Source organism: Temnothorax curvispinosus, unplaced genomic scaffold, assembly GCF_003070985.1.
Source record: "Temnothorax curvispinosus isolate PA1 unplaced genomic scaffold, ASM307098v1 QBEX01013138.1, whole genome shotgun sequence".
Taxonomy (NCBI): domain Eukaryota; kingdom Metazoa; phylum Arthropoda; class Insecta; order Hymenoptera; family Formicidae; genus Temnothorax; species Temnothorax curvispinosus.
Genome location: NW_020222918.1, coordinates 1,838,033 through 1,856,497, shown reverse-complemented (window position 1 = coordinate 1,856,497; position 18,465 = coordinate 1,838,033). Strand labels below are relative to the sequence as shown.

Genomic DNA, 18,465 nt, shown 5'->3' with positions numbered 1-18,465 from the left:
AGAGAGAGAGAGAGAGAGAGAGAGAGAGAGAGAGAGAGAGAGGAAAGGGAGAGAGAGATGTCCTTAACTGGGGAACGACGGAAGACGGAAGAGAAGATGGATATCGGGCACGAAAGTGAGACAGGAAAAGGTGCGTGCGCCGCAACAGGTTACACAGGGACGACAACGATTTTGGGGAGGAGAATTGGTTCTACTTTCGTTTCAACGATGCTTACTGCGACGATATATCTTAATATAAATTAATAGCGTTGAATAGATATGTTAATTATTATTCGTTTACACTCAGATAACGTGTGATAGCATTGTGCCTAAAAAAAGATTTCTTCCCATAATTATCTTGAAATATATCAATAATAAAGTTTTGTTTTTTTTTTTTTTAATTGTATATGTACCTGTGTTTACTAACAATAAGTTGGTAAGATTAGAAAGGAAATAACAACGAAAAAAAATTGTCAATTTACAATATTTCCCTGAATTTTTGCAAAAAGATCGATCGGCGTGCGGCAAATAACGAATATTTAATTGTAAACATTCAATGACAAACATTGAATAAAAAACAAAAGAAAATTTAATATAAGCGTTACATTGCGGGTTCTCGAAAGTCATCGTACAAATTCCACATTTATTTAAAAATTAGAATCTTCATATTTTTCAACAACAAATTATTCTCTCTTCTGTTAAATTAGATTCCTGTTTAAATAAAGTCTTCAAATTTTAGTTCACGGTTTACTTAACGATTAGCAAAGATCTTCTATAGCTCAATTTGCTAAGAAGTTCTCAAATAATAATTCTGTAACCATTAACGTCTAGACATATTAACCAGACATATTAACAGTTAAATTTATTTTACCAATGAGAATTAAAGTTTAAAGTAAACAATACTTTTTAATTAAATTTACAAAAGATGGGACTCGGAAGAACTGTGCAACTCTTATACACAGTACACGGACCATACATCCGCTCTTGAACTGTAAAATCGTTTTACCCTCGTTCTATCGTATAAGGATTCGTTAGACGAGGACGATCTATATTATGAATCATACTTCAATCAGAACACACTATCTAATAAAATTTTTAATCTGTTATACTCTCTCTCTCTCTCTCTCTCTCTCTCCCTCTCTTTCCGCCGATGTATATTTCAACCTCTTTGCGATCATGACAATGGATATAAGCAAGTAGGCATGCAAACTACGTTATTGATTGTAGACGAGTGAGTTGTTTTTCTTGAACTATTTTTCTCACAAATGCAGTGACATTTGAACGACAAATTTATATTACTACTTTATTGATTTAAATAACATCACGTTTATTAAATAAACGGTGTTCATTTAGAGATTTCTTTCTTTTATAAAAATTCGCTCATTAACGAAACGTTATCTTTGTAACTGCACAATATGTAACAATTTGTTTGCTTCTAACAAAATGAGATTGCTATAATGATGGCAATATTTAAATTTAAGAATACTTAAGTCTCGGAAAAACTATAATAATTTCGCGTCTTCAATATAACGGAGTATACGGTACATTAACCTAATTACAGTATACCTTCAATACACTTTGCATATAATAGAAGTTTACAATTTTCCAAATTGATTTGACCAGGATATTAGACAATGAAACATTTTGTTCATTTTTATGCAAAAATAAACCAAACGAATTTAAATTTAATGCTCTCAACAACTTTTTTAAGAATTGAAAAAAATTAATGTATGTATGTAGATTTATATTTTCTTTACTTAGAATTTAATATCCTCCAAGTTTTAAAAATTTATGAAACAATTGAATATACCATATATTTCGAAATTAAATACAAGTTCACAAGTTAAACTTGTATTTAATTTCTCGAGAGAGAGAGAGAGAGAGAGAGAGAGAGAGAGAGAGAGAGAGAGAGAGACTTAAATAGAATAATTCATTATTTATAATAAATACCATATTATGTATTATTATTTATTATATACTCAAGTTTATCATATATGTATACACCAGAACTTAGCAGTAATTTATAACTGCAGGTAAAATATGAAACTGTGTCGGTAAGACGTTTCTGTTAGCCAAAGGTCGATAAGGATAGAACTTTACTATGTTTGATCCTGTACAACAGGATAACGTTTTATATGTTGCCTTATGTCGACAAGGACGACAAGATGACTCGCACATATCCAAAGGATACTATAATATAACATATAAAAAATATATATATCTATATATAACAAGAATATATGCAACACCATATATTAATTTTTTCAGTAAAATAAAAATAAAAATTTTATTAAATATCCAATTGTATCTGTAGGATAATTTTGATAAATTTAATATTTAATATATCTACGTATAAAAAAAAAATTAGTCATTTATTTGAGCTTAATTAATGGATTTTAGTAACTGTTATTTATCAAAAAGAATTTAGGTAATACATTTCTGTTTTCACGGTTTTGTTAAGTATATATATATATGTCAGGAAGAAATAATCTTCTTAGGTATACGGGTATACGGAAACAGATACGACGTAAACAGTGCTGATGTAATGCTGAAGTTTAACTTGATTGATGTGATCTATATTTTTTTAGTATACTTTTCGCGAAACTCAAGCTGTAGATACAAACAGGCAAAATGTAAAAGCAATCAGTTAGGGCAAACAAAGACAATTATGTATTACATACATTTATGCAAAAATTAATCAAGGAAATATCAAGAGACACGGCAGTGTCTCGCGCCAAGTATACGCGCGGAGCGAGACGCATCGTGACTCCTTTACGCGAACGCACGATATAATTCTCACCATCATAAATGTGCAGATAATGTCATAAACAAAATGAGGATGGGATTAATAAATTTGTTATCTTGCTTATCGTGTCTCCACGTATACATAATCATAAAGAGCTTTCTATACCGAACAAGAACGTTGAATCTATAAGAATTTCGATCGATACAACGCTGCAGCGTTGGAGTTACGTAAACGTAACCATTATATTATTTTCCGACGGATATTATTTTCAGAAATATGGCTTGCGACACATTACGATAGATAGGTGGATTTAGTTAATATAAAGAAATATTTATATTTGTATAATATCTGTGCCTTTAATTCTACCTTTAATACATAATTTATAATTTATTCATTGACACTGTCAAAAATACCAAAGAAACAATTCATTATTGAAGATGGTGATATTATAACTGATGAAATCCTATTCTTTTAATATGCTGCTAAGTTCTGGCGTATGTATAATAAACTTGATTATATAATAAATAACAATACATAATATAGTATTTATTATAAATAATAAATTATTCTGTTTGAGTCTCTTTCTCTCTCGAAATTACCGACAAATGCTTGCAATAACGGATAGATCAATAATAATTGTTAGCAAACACAAAAGCGACAATATGTGCCAGTACATATTAAAAATGCATTCTTAAATTTCAAACAAATCAATAAAAGATATTTTTAAGTGACTTATTAATATTTATCTTATAAAAAATTTGCAGCTTGAAATTGTTATATTTTATTTAATAAATATGTTAATAATTTTCGGTAAATGATAGATAAGAAGATATAGAACGAGCATGATAAATGAGTCAAAGATAAAAATATATAGATGGAAAAGAGTTGCGTAATCGAGTGACAATAATGTTCATCCTTTGATATTCAAATCATAGCGCCTTTATTGAACATTGTGTGCAATTTCTTATTATTTCTTTCACGTTGTTGAAAAAATTGTAATTGCTTTAGTAATTGTAATAGAATACAAAAAAATAATAGACAAAGAAAGAATATCTAATGAAATTTGGAGTTACATAAATAACATAAAAGGTTACGTTTTTTTAGTAACGTAAAAAGAAGAATCATAATGGATGACTGTTATCAGCCATTATCATACGTGGTTAATCAATAGCGAACAAATGACTAACTACTAACCCCGGTTTGTACAGCGTAGTAATTTTTTTGCGGCTTCCTCCAGCAGTCGAGCACTTGTGACGTCGACGCTGCGTGGCAGTGATGATGATGAGGCTGATCGTTGTTGTTGCTCCTAATATTTGGTGGATCCGGCCATCGATCCAGATTGCTCCAATTCCATTTCCCCTTTCGCTTCACGGCATAGTAACGATAAACTACGATCGTCATGGCCACCACTAAGGCTAATCCCGTGCCAGCAGCTGCTCCGAATATTGCGGATGAAACCATCATTCTTCTTTCGTATTATGTGAGATGGAGTATTCGTTGCTTAATCTATAAATTAAATACGTGTCAGTGTTTCGTCGAAAAATCTGAATCTGACAATTGTCTATATTATATCGCGTAAGTATTTAAAAATCTTTTAATTTTTTACACGTCTTTTATTAAAAGCCTTTAAATGTGTTTGTTTTAAATTTTTGTTTTTTTTTTGTTTCACAAAACATCCGTTGTTTTGCTCATAATCTAGAGAAAATTATATGTGTATTGTGTGCAACATGAAAACTTAATTCTTTTGGAATTTTTTAAGTTATTTTAATCTTGTAAAATATCATCGCACATAAAATACACATAAAAAATTATATTTCATTAAATTAATTTATTTTTAATGAATTATAAAATGAAATGCTTTTAGCAGACAAGATAAAACGATAACCGTGTTAACCACAGTGGATGGTTTGTATATGAAACTCATCGTGTCAAACAATTAAATTTATTGACTCCTCTTAAATAAATTAACTGTACGCTGGTAATCAAATATTGATAGATAAAGACCAGAGGATAGAAAGAAATAAATAATGTTTATTGGAACAAATTACACTGGCTAATCCGCAGCGGTTAATTGAACTACGGTTTTAATTAGAAATGATCGATAATGGCGTTGCCATGAGCCGTGAGTAAAATTGATGATTGATAACTGTATAGTTTAATTGAGGTCAGAAATCGAATTAACTCTAAATCGAAAAGGCAAAAATTATAGAAACAGGAAGAACGTGACACGAACTGAACTGTTAAAACTACTTGCAGTCACGATCAAAGTTCGCATTTAAATATCAAGGTACGAATTTATCTTGATCAAGATACTCACACTGCAATTGCAACGTGTTCTTTGTTTATCAGACATATCCCATACAAAAGTATCTTATTGCAATTAGCACATGTGTAGGTAATGAATTACTTCCTAGCTCTGTACCATAACTCTCGTCCTATCTATTCCTTAACAGAGTTTCACAATTCACACTTTACAACTACATAGAAAATTGTAAACTTTACCCATTTTTGTAGGAAATATGAATAATTATATGAATAAATATTTAATTTGTACAAGTCATTTAATACAAGGAGATTTGTAGTTATAATCGTATGCGTTATAACGATAGCTCATTGATTCATCTCATTGTCTTACTTCGTGAAAATAATAAAACCATTCAATTTGTTTTGAACATACCAAAACTCACGCAACAAGAGATTTCCGAAAATTTAAATATTCTCGCGCGACACATCTCTCTGCATTTTTCGTGATTTCTCCAATTTTTTAACTTCGATAACGTGTAATGGATTCCTCTGCGAGAAATATTCCTAAGGGGAATAACGTGACGTGATGTGTGCACCGAACAGAATATTTTTTTTATTAAACGTACGTTGGCTGACCTTTTAGGTCACAGATTGCTCGAGGGTTGCAGACGTACAGTGATTGATCGTTAATTATATATTTTATCGCCATAAATACGCGTGTAATATGCAAAATATATCTTAGGCAATTCTGTTCTCCCGATGTATGTTTTACGCTTACGGGCATAATTTCGAACTTCGGATTTTGTCTGAAAATTGGCCGACTATGCAACACATTAGATGAGTTTATAGCCGTAGATGCGCGTGAACGTAATCGCATCAAATGTACCCTACTCCCTACTCCATTAGAAACTCGCAAAATTTAATAATGTGATCATGAATGAAGCTTGTTTTAGAATTTGTGGTTTGCTCATGTCTCGCTTCATGTTAATGCGTAAACGGGGTACGCGAGAATCTATGAATATTTTATCAAACTATGTCACAAGTATTTAGAAAGTCAATATACAAACTTATAGCGTGGTCACGATTCTTAGAATCTCTTTAAGCAAATATATGCCGTCTCAAGCCTATTTCAAAAGAAGGAAAAAATTTCTTTGTCGCAGTTACACTAATCCAATCAGCAATTATAATGTAATTTAAAACACACACACACACACACATTTAGCGAATCGCAAGAATTCTTTTTTAAAAAGAAAGAAAAATACGATTTTAGACTCATAATAGTTCATACTTAATTTAAAAAATTCGAAATTAATGACAAAATAATTTTAGTCGTTGCTTTTATCGACGAAAAATAATCCCACATAATTTCATTAGCTTTAAGTAATATTTTTCTTTTGGTAAATCTAAACAATATTTAATGCAATGTTCATATTTTTTTTTTTTTAATTTACTCGGATTTTGTAGCGCCTTGACAACAGATACGTAGGCGTGAGTGGCACATTGTGGACTGCGATTCTTGAATAATAATGAGTGAGTTTCTGAGTAAACAGCAACATCGTATCAAGCCGGATACCGTGAAACGCAAATTACGACTGTCTCGGATTATCCGACGACAAGGGTGAAAATGGTGCAGTCACGTACCTCGACTTTGGAAATTTTAAATTTTAGAACAGTCTCTTTGCAATTTAAATTCCTGTCACGAGTTATACGATAACCAAAAGCTGTTTTGTGTGAAGCAATTAGTAGACTGCAAAAAAGTATATAAAAACCTTTCTTATATTATACAAATAGCAAATAATACGAATCACTTTTCTAAATTGTTTAAAAACCTATTTTCCAAGAAGATATATAATATTCTCATTTAAATTATTATAGTAGATAGTGGAACTCTCATTATCTAAATCACATTAAAAAAGATAACAGATTGCAAACTATTGTAATGTTAACAATAGTAAACCAGCGCATAAACGCCATGATCAAACCATGTATTTTACATAGAAGAGCCACAGATGAAAATATTGATTTGTGCGACTTTGCGAGAAAGTCACAAACAGAGGACGCCAGAATTTGTTACAATAATATTTCGCGAAGTGACTGTCAGATACGCAGTGACACAGACCTTATCCTTCTCAGCAGACAGAAAAATAAAAAGGCACAATTTTTCTTCCACATTGTATTATATTTCCAATCTGTTTTTAAGATTTATATGGAAGATGCGTGAATTCTCCGATTTTATGATTTTAAGATAAATTATATTAAAATGCATGAAATAAAGAAATACGTATTATATAAAAAATTACATTTATTTTAAGTAAACAGATAAAGACTAAAAATTTAATAATTTGATATTTTATATTTTATACTGCTATATAATTTAGAAATACGAGACGTATAAGTAAATTACGTTGCCCGATGCAAAAATACAAACAAAACAAATCAAGAATTAAATTGAAAAAAATAACGTTTCTTCTCGTGGTCTGTCATCATGATGTAGCAATGACATACTCGGGATTTAACCAGGGGAAAAAGTGAACATTTGCATGGCAGAAAACTAGCAGCCATGCATACAGCAGTACGATTTTATGGCCTTTCGCCTTTCCACGCGAGTAAGACAAATGGCTCTTTAAATTACTATACAAGAGATGTAATAGATTCCTTCAGGAATTTACACACAAGACGTTGCGTTACGATTAATGGATATTCACAGCATTAACATGACAATACATCGGATATAATCGGATTTTGTTAATGTTCTTTACTTTGGTTCTCATGCGGGAATATCCGAGGATATGTACCGAAAGGACGCATTGTAGCATTGAGGGATTGATGCCATTGTATGAAATGTGCGCGCGTGTACACGTGATGCGATGAAATACTGTGTTAGGGAATGCCGCGGCGAAATTACGGCTTCATGACCCCGATTGCGATGCTAATATAACTTATTTTTAATGATCTTCTTAAAAGAAATACTTAAACAATTTCCATACATTTCACAACGTTCATAACCCGAAATCTTTATACTTTGACGTGGTTCAAATTGACCTGGGTTCTCTTGAATGCTAGACTAAAATAATTGATATTCTAGGGCAACTTCGTAACGAACCTAAGTGTCTCTAGGTAAATTGTTAAGTATAATTATCGTGTTAAAATCCGCTTGAGAAAGCATCGCGACCTTAATGACACGATTTCAATGAAAAGATGGGAATAATACGTAATATGTCTGACATGACAGATATTTATGCTAATAGGATTAATTATCGTCTACAGATTTTCTCGTAATTATACATAATGAAGAGCTTGATTTTTTATTTTATTTATTTGGTTATTAAATACTCTTTACGTTAGAACAAAATCCTTATAATAGCGTATAAAATATATTCAGATATGTAAAATAAATATGAAAATTATAAATTATTTTTCAAAGATTTAATAATTACACTAACATTGTGAAAAATGTAGAATTTTATATTAATTGATACCTTCTATCTATTCTGAATAAATTATTGCAACCGGATGCTTTTATGCATCTTTTATAATATCGTGCATTGTACTCTTTCTAGACATTATAGACTGATCGATTATCCGATCTAATAACTGCGCGACATTTCTGCATATTGTACCGTTATTGTCATCCGGATATAAAATATTAATCACTTGTGCAGCAGCTTGTTGATTAATATATTGTTGATTAATATCTTACAATTATTTATTAAAATTTGTTCTAATCTCGATACATTGCGAAATTTTTCGCAACGTAATCACGTTATCAAAATCTCGACTCGGCTAATCTTTCAACAAATTGGTAACGGGTAACGATCGATCCGCAATTTGACTGCGTTATTGGCTCATACGACTATATCGCATTGTTTTAAAATTTAACTGCAAAGCTGCAAAACTGTGATTTAACTGAGAAATTATAGAATTTAATAAAATAATATTTCTCCTCTGCTAATATAATCAAATAACACGAAAACATCTAATAATTTATTAAAAACAAAGTTGTATATATATTTATTACAATATGTAGAATTTTAAAACGTATTATTAAATTGTTCTTATATTATATCATTTTTTTCAAACTAGTACAATATATTAATTTATTTTATATTTTATATATAGATGTATAAAGTTTTTGTATATCAATCTAAAGAAAATTTCAAAAATAAAAATATTATAACATTAAAATTGTGTAAATATGTTACAATGGATTAATAATGTATAGATATTAGTGTGACTATATTTTCTTACCTTCGTGTAGAATGTGAAATTCAGCAGTAAACAAGACTATGGGCAACTCGCCAAAAATGATAAGTAAAGAAGTTTTCAGTAGAAGTAAATAATTTAGTCCGACCGTTCAGTAGACGTATCGGCAATTTGGTCAGTCCGGCTGCTAACGCAATTGAACACTTGAATTATTATAGCTTTTACATTTCAATACTGTCTGCAAAATATTGATTACAATTTTTATCGTTTCTGTAGCAATCTTAATTTAACTTGACGCAATTAAAACGATTATTCCATCGTTAATCATGATAAACACGTCAATAACAATGCAAAATGTAATTATCGAGATCAGAAAAATTTGCTAATGTTATTTATGTATTTTATTTTTAAAATTGATAATGTCAACTTATATGGTTGTTGCTTGTTTCACGGCGCGTCAACGACTGAACTGAACCTTCCTCTCCCTAACGGGGTAACGGGTTTAGCTGTTGGGAAGATAGAGGGTGTGAGATGGAGGGAGGGAAGGGAGAAATATCGGAGGGCAAAGGATGAGAGAGATAGGGAGGGAAGGAGAAGGGGAATGGAAAAAATAAAGTAAGATAGATGGAAAAGGAGGAATCAGATAGAGATAGAAAGCTTGAGATAGAAAGCTAAGGTTGACACGGTGAGGTCAGAGGGAGAACAACCAACAGGAGAGAAAGGAAAAGGGACAGAGAGATAAAATGAAAAGAAAACAAGACAAGAAAATACATACAATGCTGATCGCAAACGAGAGATACAAAAGATAAAAAGGAGAAATAGGAAAGAAGAATAAGGAACGTGGGAAGAAGCATATGAGGTATGTACATGTCAGAGAGAAAAAAATTGTCAGGACGTCAGGTGGCAGTCCACCCACATATCTCGCTGATATTCAGTTTTATCAGAAGAGACTTATCAGCCGGTGAAGCATTTTATCAGTAACAGTCAACAATCATATAAGCTCTGTCTTTTGTCGACGTATGTACATACTACGACGTACATAATATAGATTGTCCCTTCGACCAAATGTGCGAAAAAAATATTGAAATCCTACAGCTTATTTTTAACAATAATAATGATTAAATCACCTCGACCGGCTTGATCTCCTCCGCCCCGCTCACCATCACGTTGCACGTTCTCGCGCATCGTCTCCATCAGTCTCCGTCATCCGTCATCCGTACTTCGTCTCCGTACTCCGCGTCCTCCGCCTCATCCCCCGGCCCGGTTAGCGCGATGTGTGTCTATTTATATACTTTTGACTTCGACTCTTACCATACATATGCAATAAGATGCGCGTACATTGAGCTTGTACGAAAAAGTTTTGTTTATATTATAATTTTGGCAGAACAATATCGAAGTATACATTAAATTTAGCAAACTTATCAAAATAAATTTTCATGGTGTTGTATTTATCGCATAGCACAACATATAAAGTAAATTTAGCACATTTTTTATTATGATTTGTACATTTGTATATCGTATCATAACAAATAACATCAGACTTTTGCATACAACCATCTTTTCTAAGTGACAATGTGTTTTGTATAAGTTATTAAAGCAAAATCTACATCCTACATTTATAAGAATTTTGAACTAATATTTTTCGTTAATTTATCTGTTTCTACGATATCGACAAACTTTTTTGAGCCCTTCTGCTGAACAGAAAGAGTTACGCTTGCTCCACTTTCATGCCACTTTGCTTTTAACAATACACAGCATCCTTTACCTGTCAACAAATTATCGTTAGAGAAAATTATGCGATATTTAAGTTAGAAGAGAAAGAAAGAAAAAAGTAGGTACCAAGTTCCCCCCGTTCATGAGCTGCCGCTAATTGGTTAACAACACGTCTTTCCACTTCATACTTGATGGAACGAGCACCGTAATGGACATCATACCCATCCGTTAATACCGACAAAACTTCTCTGTCCCATTTTAATTCGATCATGTGTCTTTCTTTTGCACGTGTAGCCCATGCTTTCAATTCTCTGGCGACTAATTCTATCAATTCTGCCCGAGAAAATGGTAAAAAATATACAATTTCATTTATTCTTCCCAAAAACTCATCTCTTCGAAAATGTTCTTTCAGTATTGGACGTACCTGCAAGATGATTTTATTATATCATTTTCTACATGTTCTAAAATATCTCTTATTTTCATTTTACATACCACTTGATCCTTAAAATTACGAGATATCTCAATACGTTCTGGTTCTTGATCTTCGTCGACAGTATTGACTAATCTATGGTTTAATAGCCTTTCAGCTTCTGCTCTTAGTTGCATTGCATGTTCTGCAATTTCTTCGCTTCCTAAATTCGATGTCATTATAAAAATAGCATTTTTACACTCGATTGTTTTTCCTTTACCGTCAGTTAATCTACCCTTAAAAAATTAATATCACATTATTAAGGAATCCCGTATAACATAAACAAATGATTTAAACGATAAATAGCTACCTCATCGAAAAGCTGTAGCAAAACAGTTAAAACATCAGGATGAGCTTTGTCAACCTCATCAAATAATACAACAGCGGAAGGACATTTTTTCAAAAGTTTTGTCAGTTGTCCACCATCGTCGTGTCCCACGTATCTAAAGACAAGTTTAACAGTTTATTGCCATTATTATATTCAATTTTAAATGCGATGTACCAATTTAAAACATATAAAAACAGACTAAACTAAAATAAAAATAATAAAAATAAAAGAAAAATTATACCCTGGTGGTGCTCCAATTAATTTTGCAACTTCATGTTTCCCTTGATATTCAGACATATCCAATCGAATAAAACTATCTGGTTTATTCCTGTGAATATAAGCAGCCAATTGCTTGGCTAATTCTGTTTTGCCAATGCCTGACGAACCCAAGAAGAGAAATACTAGTGGATGCTCTTCATCTATCCAACCATTTTCTTTCCTTCTGATAGCTAATTAAGTAATATAATAATTTGCAAACGTATCTTTTGATAAATTATTTTTTGATAAAAATATATGGCAAAATTACAACTTACTAGAAGCAACAATGGAAATAGGTCCCTCCTGTCCTACAATATTTTGCTTCAAACGTTGTTCCAACGGAAATCTACGACGTTCCTCTGCTTCCTAAGCAGAAAATTTTTGTTTATATATAATATGTGAACTATTTGGTTTTTACATAATTTTATACATGAAACATTTGTGTAAAGAAAAATAGTTTTAGTACATATATATATATATACACACACACCCACCTTTTCTTTTGCTATTTCATCATATTTAATAGCATGTTTGACTAGCATCTCTTTGATTTCTCCTTCCTTAGCATATTCAACCGCTCGATGTCCCGCTTCATTTTCTATAGTTGGATTCGCTCCTCCATCTAATAATGCTTTCACACAACTTTTCGAATCGGCTAACACAGCATAGTGTAATGCTGTAAATCCTTGGAAAGTAGCTCGATTATTTAATCGATCAGAAAATTCCTCTTCCCTCTTTGTAAGAACTAAAATATCCAAATTAAAATCAATCACTAAGTGTCATCAATGTATTTTTTATCGAATGATTCACATTTAATATTCTTTAATATCTATAAGAGATTATGCCCCTTGCGTTTGTTACATCTTTTTAATATTAATGACAGTATTTATATATATAAAAAAAAAATTAATACCATCCAAAGAATGTAAGCCCTTTTCCATGGCAGTTCTATATACATTAACAAAGTTATCTCCTGCATTTACATCAGCGCCATTGTCCAACAGAATTTTTATAATTTCTTCTCTTTGATTTATAGCAGCAGTTTGCAGTGCTGTCCAACCCAATGGATGTCTGGTATTTACATCAATACCATCTGCTATAGACTAAAACATGCAGTGTTGTCACATATATATATATTTCTTTTTTATATTATATTAAAGGTTGTGGTAAAATTACAATTGTGAATTACTTTCCTTAGCCCAGATAGCAGAGTACGTCAAATGAGTACGTCACTTTGACACTGCATTATTACGCCACTTGACGCCACTCTGCTACCTGGGAGAAGACTAGGACTATGTCAGATAGAGTCTGAATATATTATTGAAAAACTTACTCTTTTTAATTCTGATATATTACCATACTGAACAGCACGAAACAATCTCTTCTCTGCAAAGATCATTAAGAATTATCTTTATTCATGTGTAATCATTATATATATATATACACATATATATGTATATGCTCATAATCACAGTGTGTACATACCTTTAAAATGTGAAGTGTCACAAAAAGCCACTACAAGCCCAAGACTGCCCAAGAGCACTCCAAGATGTTTATAACGTCTCCTACCACATTTATCGCCATTGTCACTGTACTTTTCTTTCGTAGTTGCCGAAATTGCAGGGAAATTAAAAACAATTCTATCCAATAATCCACACGATGGATAGAGTCGAGATATCAGTAGCGTGGAACGCTGGGCATAACCTCTCTGACAGTTCCAGCACGTAGCGTCATTCGAGCGATCAAAACCGCCTTTAAAACGCATTCGATTCAACAGTGCCTTCGGCGTTCCAGTATTTTTTATCAGGGGGCATAATTTTGAAATACACAGTCGTGACATGTCGGTCCGTTGATTTTCCACCGAATTTACGATCACGCGTCGATCGTCCGAGACGACCGAGACTGCTCGAAATCATCGAGACGCGCTTTGAAATTGAAAAGCTGATGACTTATGACGCCAAGCCGCCACAGGCCCCTGGCCAAAAGCCTCATCAAGCATCAAGCGTCAACAATCGTGGTACCCTGGGTACCTTTTCTTTCTCTTTTGTATTACTGCGAATTGATTTCTATTTTTACAGGCAGTCGTTTACTATTACTGCAGCACAAAGTCAAACATTTTTTAATTTTAATTTAATTGTTATTTATTTATTTATTTTTAATTCGCATCAACGTAATTAACCGAGCCGATCAATAATTTTGTCATGACGATCATGAATTTATATATCTATAAGCGAAATATTGTTGATCGTCCTATTGAGAATATTACGTGATTCGAGATACTCAGACTATAACAAAAGACACAGAGCAGAGATGATTAAATGCCGCATAATTTCTATGAATTCTCAATTTTTTATGTTATATAATAAGTATATGTATGACGAAATTGACGAAAAACATGTCGTCAAATATTTTGGTATTTTCCTTTTTTTGTCTCACGAGGTCACGCAGAGCTTAGCTCTTTCGTCTGATATATATATATAGTCTTGGACAATTAAAAGTTTATCACTTTATTAAACAGAGGTTTCTTTTGCTTTACGATAATTCTCTTAAAAAAAAGATGCGATTATTAATACGCGTAAATTAGAATAGGTATAGCTATACTGAAAATGCGATTTTCAAAAACGATTGTTTGACGCTCGAACATTTTTATCGGGCCGGGCCATATTGCGCGATCTCGAATCCTTGAGAATCCTTCGAAAGTTACGAAATTATCCGCTCCTTGCGTCAAATTCGAGTAATCGTATTTGGTATCGCGAGTCGCGAGTCGCGAGTCGCGCGAGCGAACAATCGCGTGACTCGACAAATTTTGTATTTCTGTCTAACTAGACTAGTTATAATGTAGTCGCTGACTGCCCGTTATCAGTTATCTGGTTATCCGCTGCTGCGGCGAACATATTGGCATTATTGTAGGCGGTCAACTGCCAACAAGGCCAAGTAGGCGAAAAAGCACGGCTTTTTCGACTTTTTCGAGAATTTTCGAGGAGGAAATGTAGCATCCTGACGGCCTGACGGTCGGTAAAGTCGACCAATCTCGATCGCGGGTTTTCACGTTTCCAGAATATTCCATAGCTGTCCATAGCTTCCATAGCGGGTGGTGCGCCAATCGGCGCGTGCCACAGCGCTGCCATGATTGGTCAGTTTTAAAGCGGAACTAGCAGAAGGCAGTGCGGCGCGTGCGTCAGCGTAGCGTGCGTTGTGCGCGCGTGTGCGGTGCGAGGTGTGACGACTGTGACGGTGTTCGGGTCGGTCAGTTTGGTGTTGGTGTGTGCCGTGTGTGGTGCTGTGGTCCGTGGTGTGAGTACCGAGCTAACCGAGCAACATTTCTTTCGGAGCATCGTGCGCGAGCGTATCTGTTGGATCTTGTTGGCCGTTATCGTGCCGAATCGCGACTGTGGGAGAGTCCGAGTCCTTCAGTCGTGGTAATTCTCTTAATTGAGAATCGCATCGAGTCGATACCGGTGGCTCAACTCCTGAATCCCTGATTCTCGAATCTCGGCGCAAGCGAGGAGCTGAGATCAGTGAGGTCTGAGGACGCGCGAGCACCTGACGAGAATCAAGCGAGTGCCAGAGCCGGAGCCTTCTCGTGTCAGTCCGGTCAGTCGTGTCACCGAGGCCGGAGGCCGAAGGCGAGGAAGTGTCGATTGTCGATTCGCTGCCGAAACTGCCCAACAGCCATGGCTGCGATGTCCGTGATCGGGATCGACTTTGGAAACGAGAGCTGTTACGTGGCTGTGGCCCGCGCGGGTGGCATCGAGACTATAGCCAACGACTACAGTCTTCGCAGTACTCCGTAAGTACTCGCCGTCGCGCGATCCTCCTTTTAATCGCGACTCGCGTTCGCCGTTCGCCGTTCGCCGAGGATACCGGTACCGGGTACCGGGTACCGCCACCGCGCCGCGTGCCGGTCGCGCGTGGCCTTCGCTTGTCGCTTCGCTTGTCGCTTGTCGTTTCGCCAGTCGCCTTGCTTGCAATCTCATGCGCTGCGACATGACCACTTTTCAGATTTACAATTAGTTTAGATTATCGCTTTACTTGTAGTTTAAAATCTATATCTTGAGACCGCTATCGAGTTTCGATTATCTCCAAAAGACATTACGACGCGGACGCTCGAATAAATTGGCAATAACTTTTTTTTACACGTCGGGCAACGTTTAGTCCAACTTTAAAACTATCATTTTCTAATTTCGTGTACGACGAGATAAAATAGACCGATAAAATATTCCAATTCCAATAGATAATATGGAGCAGGCAAATGGAAACTCGCAGGTGATAATTTCGCGCGCGCGCGCGCTCGCGCGGATTATCGTACTTTCGAGAACGTCGATCGCGTTACCATTTACAGGCATCTTGTTACCAAAACCAGGCTGTCACCCTCGCGCTCATGTGTTTTCGGAGTATCCCAAAAAATCCGCCTCTCCACTCGCGCGAAGGGTTTCCTTGCTTTCTTATTGTCAGTGCGCTTATATTTATCCTCCGTAGCCGCTGACGGCCGTCGGCCGACGACGCCGCGCCGGTTCTTTCTTTAGCGATTAATCTCATCTTTTTACTTATTATTATACTAACTTTTATTATTATTGTAGATTGTAGCGCTTATACGCGCTTCTCTTGTTCATTTATATAATTTATACATCACTTATGCGTCACAAGTCACAAGTTGCATTGCTTGTATGTACATATATTGTTTATGTTGATAAGAATAAAAAATTAATCTTCAATACTTGATTTTATATTTGTCAAATGTCAAATTTAATATATCAAATTCGTTTATTTTGTTTGTATTATTTATAGTTTATACGTATAGAGTTACACATGATTGATGGTTGTAAATGAAAAATATGCAAAAACGAAGTTATACTTTTTAATGTTTCTCTTCAATGGTTTTTATCTGTCTAAAGTCTAAACCTCTAAACTCTAAATCTAAACGTAGGTTGGGCCAAGGAAAGAGATTTTTCTAAAAGCACGTATATGTACTACATATGGAGGGGTTAAAGCCATAGTGGTGTAAGTCCCTTTTTTTAACCTATCGAATTAAGTTCATAGATGCAGTCTACACATGCAGATATGTTGAAAAAAGAAGAAAAAAAGTGGTAAAAAAAATGACTTACACCACTATGACTTTAACCCCTCCATATATAGGTACATGTACATAAATATGTATATAATTTTTTGCTTACATTATGCACTTACGTTGTAATATCAAATAATCACGCGAATCAAATGATATGTAACTCTCTTCTGTAAGGCGTTTAAATGTCATTAAAGTAACAAGGAATTCTTGCGCTGTGTGTTTCTAGGTCATGCGTGGCATTTAGTGGAAAAAACCGAATACTCGGAGTAGCAGCTAAGAACCAAATGGTGACCAATTTGAAGAACACTATCCATGGTTTTAAAAGATTATTAGGTAGGAAATACAATGATCCACAAGTTCAATACGAGTTGCGGTTTCTTCCATATAAAATAACTCCGCAAGCTGATGGAAGCATCAATATACACGTAAGTGTCGACGTCAAGTGTATTATAGAAAAGAATGGTTTTTCTGATTTTCTTTTTTACTTCAACGCTGCTTCTAAGATCAACCAAGATTTATCTTTGTAAATCATAATGGGAAATAAAAAAATTAACCATCCTTCCTACAAAATAGTCATAAATAGAGCTTTGATTCTCGTTCTTTTATAATATGCGATACGTCCATATACAAGAAGGGAAAAAAAGAAGAACATAAACATTTTTGTGCAACAGAAATTTGTTTGAGTAATGTTTTCAATTGCTGCAACTTCTTTTGCGAGTAATTCAATGAGTAATGACTAAGAATCGAAAGTAATTTAGGCATTTTGCCAGGACTCTCTCATTTCTGAAAAGAGACTCGTATCTTATTTATATCTTTTATTATAAGGATACTACGATGATTCATTGCAGATAATGTTGTTTATATATTTCGTGAAAATACACCCTATCAAAAATTATATTTTCATAATATTTCATGATTTGTTTACATTGCTAAAAATTATTTTAATATACTCATCTCTTTTTTTTTCTCCGTATTTCAGGTACAATATCTAGGAGAAGAACATGTCTTTTCACCGGAGCAAATTACCGCTATGCTCTTTACAAAATTGAAAGAGATTTCTGAAACAGCGCTACAAACTGCTGTTAATGATTGTGTCATATCAATTCCTTCATATTCTACTCAAGCTGAACGTCAAGCTCTGCTTGACGCTGCTAGAATTGCAGGCCTTAATGTTCTAAGATTATTTAACGAGACCACTGCTACTGCTCTTTGTTATGGTATTTATAAGCAAGATTTGCCAGCACCAGAGGCACCTCCTAGAAACATTGTTTTTGTGGATTGCGGTAACGCCAGCTTGCAAGTGAGCGTTTGTGCCTTTCATAAAGGTAAACTTAAGGTCAGTATTGCAAAAAATCTGTTACAATAAGATTGAAATTGTTATCCTACGTTCCAAAACGTTTAACTACATTACTTTTATTTTATTATATTAAAGATGTTGGCGAGTACTGCTGATAATC

General features: G+C 34.0%; 3 protein-coding genes across 5 annotated transcripts in view; 1 reads left to right on the top strand and 2 right to left on the bottom strand.

Annotated features, from left to right (window-relative positions):
- LOC112463311 (synaptotagmin-5) overlaps window positions 1-10,402 on the bottom strand; it is a 25,048-nt gene extending 14,646 nt beyond the window's left edge. Inside the window, exons 1-3 of one of the 3 annotated variants that reach the window (XM_025029643.1) lie at window positions 10,300-10,402; window positions 9,218-9,356; window positions 3,920-4,231 (exon numbers count right to left, since the gene is read on the bottom strand). In XM_025029643.1, the coding sequence (XP_024885411.1) occupies window positions 3,920-4,189 (270 nt within the window). In that variant the 5' untranslated portion in view covers window positions 4,190-4,231; window positions 9,218-9,356; window positions 10,300-10,402. Of the gene's footprint in view, window positions 1-3,915; window positions 4,232-9,217; window positions 9,646-10,299 lie in introns of those variants that run through there. The other 2 variants (XM_025029645.1, XM_025029644.1) reach the window with 2 other exon arrangements.
- A 238-nt stretch (window positions 10,403-10,640) lies between these two features.
- LOC112463310 (caseinolytic peptidase B protein homolog) lies at window positions 10,641-14,025 on the bottom strand. Its single transcript, XM_025029642.1, has 10 exons — window positions 13,426-14,025; window positions 13,274-13,326; window positions 12,854-13,043; window positions 12,435-12,685; window positions 12,216-12,306; window positions 11,924-12,131; window positions 11,665-11,797; window positions 11,378-11,590; window positions 11,012-11,309; window positions 10,641-10,937 (listed from the first exon to the last, which is right to left on the bottom strand). The coding sequence occupies exons 1-10, from the start codon at window positions 13,778-13,780 to the stop codon at window positions 10,789-10,791; spliced, it is 1,941 nt and encodes a 646-aa protein (XP_024885410.1). The 5' UTR covers window positions 13,781-14,025; the 3' UTR covers window positions 10,641-10,788.
- Window positions 14,026-15,204: 1,179 nt separating this feature from the next.
- LOC112463383 (97 kDa heat shock protein) overlaps window positions 15,205-18,465 on the top strand; it is a 9,429-nt gene continuing 6,168 nt past the window's right edge. The window contains exons 1-4 of the mRNA XM_025029792.1: window positions 15,205-15,730; window positions 17,235-17,433; window positions 17,988-18,344; window positions 18,441-18,464. Of these exons, the coding sequence (XP_024885560.1) occupies window positions 15,615-15,730; window positions 17,235-17,433; window positions 17,988-18,344; window positions 18,441-18,464 (696 nt within the window). The 5' untranslated portion in view covers window positions 15,205-15,614. The remainder of the gene's footprint in view (window positions 15,731-17,234; window positions 17,434-17,987; window positions 18,345-18,440; window position 18,465) is intronic.

Coding starts and splice junctions, on each gene's coding strand:
- LOC112463310 (XM_025029642.1), bottom strand. CDS start 13,780: ATGTCACGACTGTGTATTTCAAAATTATGCCCCCTGATAAAAAATACT. Junction 12,132..12,215: donor TATTTCCATTGTTGCTTCTA/GTAAGTTGTAAT, acceptor TTACTTAATTAG/CTATCAGAAGGAAAGAAAAT. Junction 11,310..11,377: donor GTAATTTTAAGGATCAAGTG/GTATGTAAAATG, acceptor ATCATCTTGCAG/GTACGTCCAATACTGAAAGA.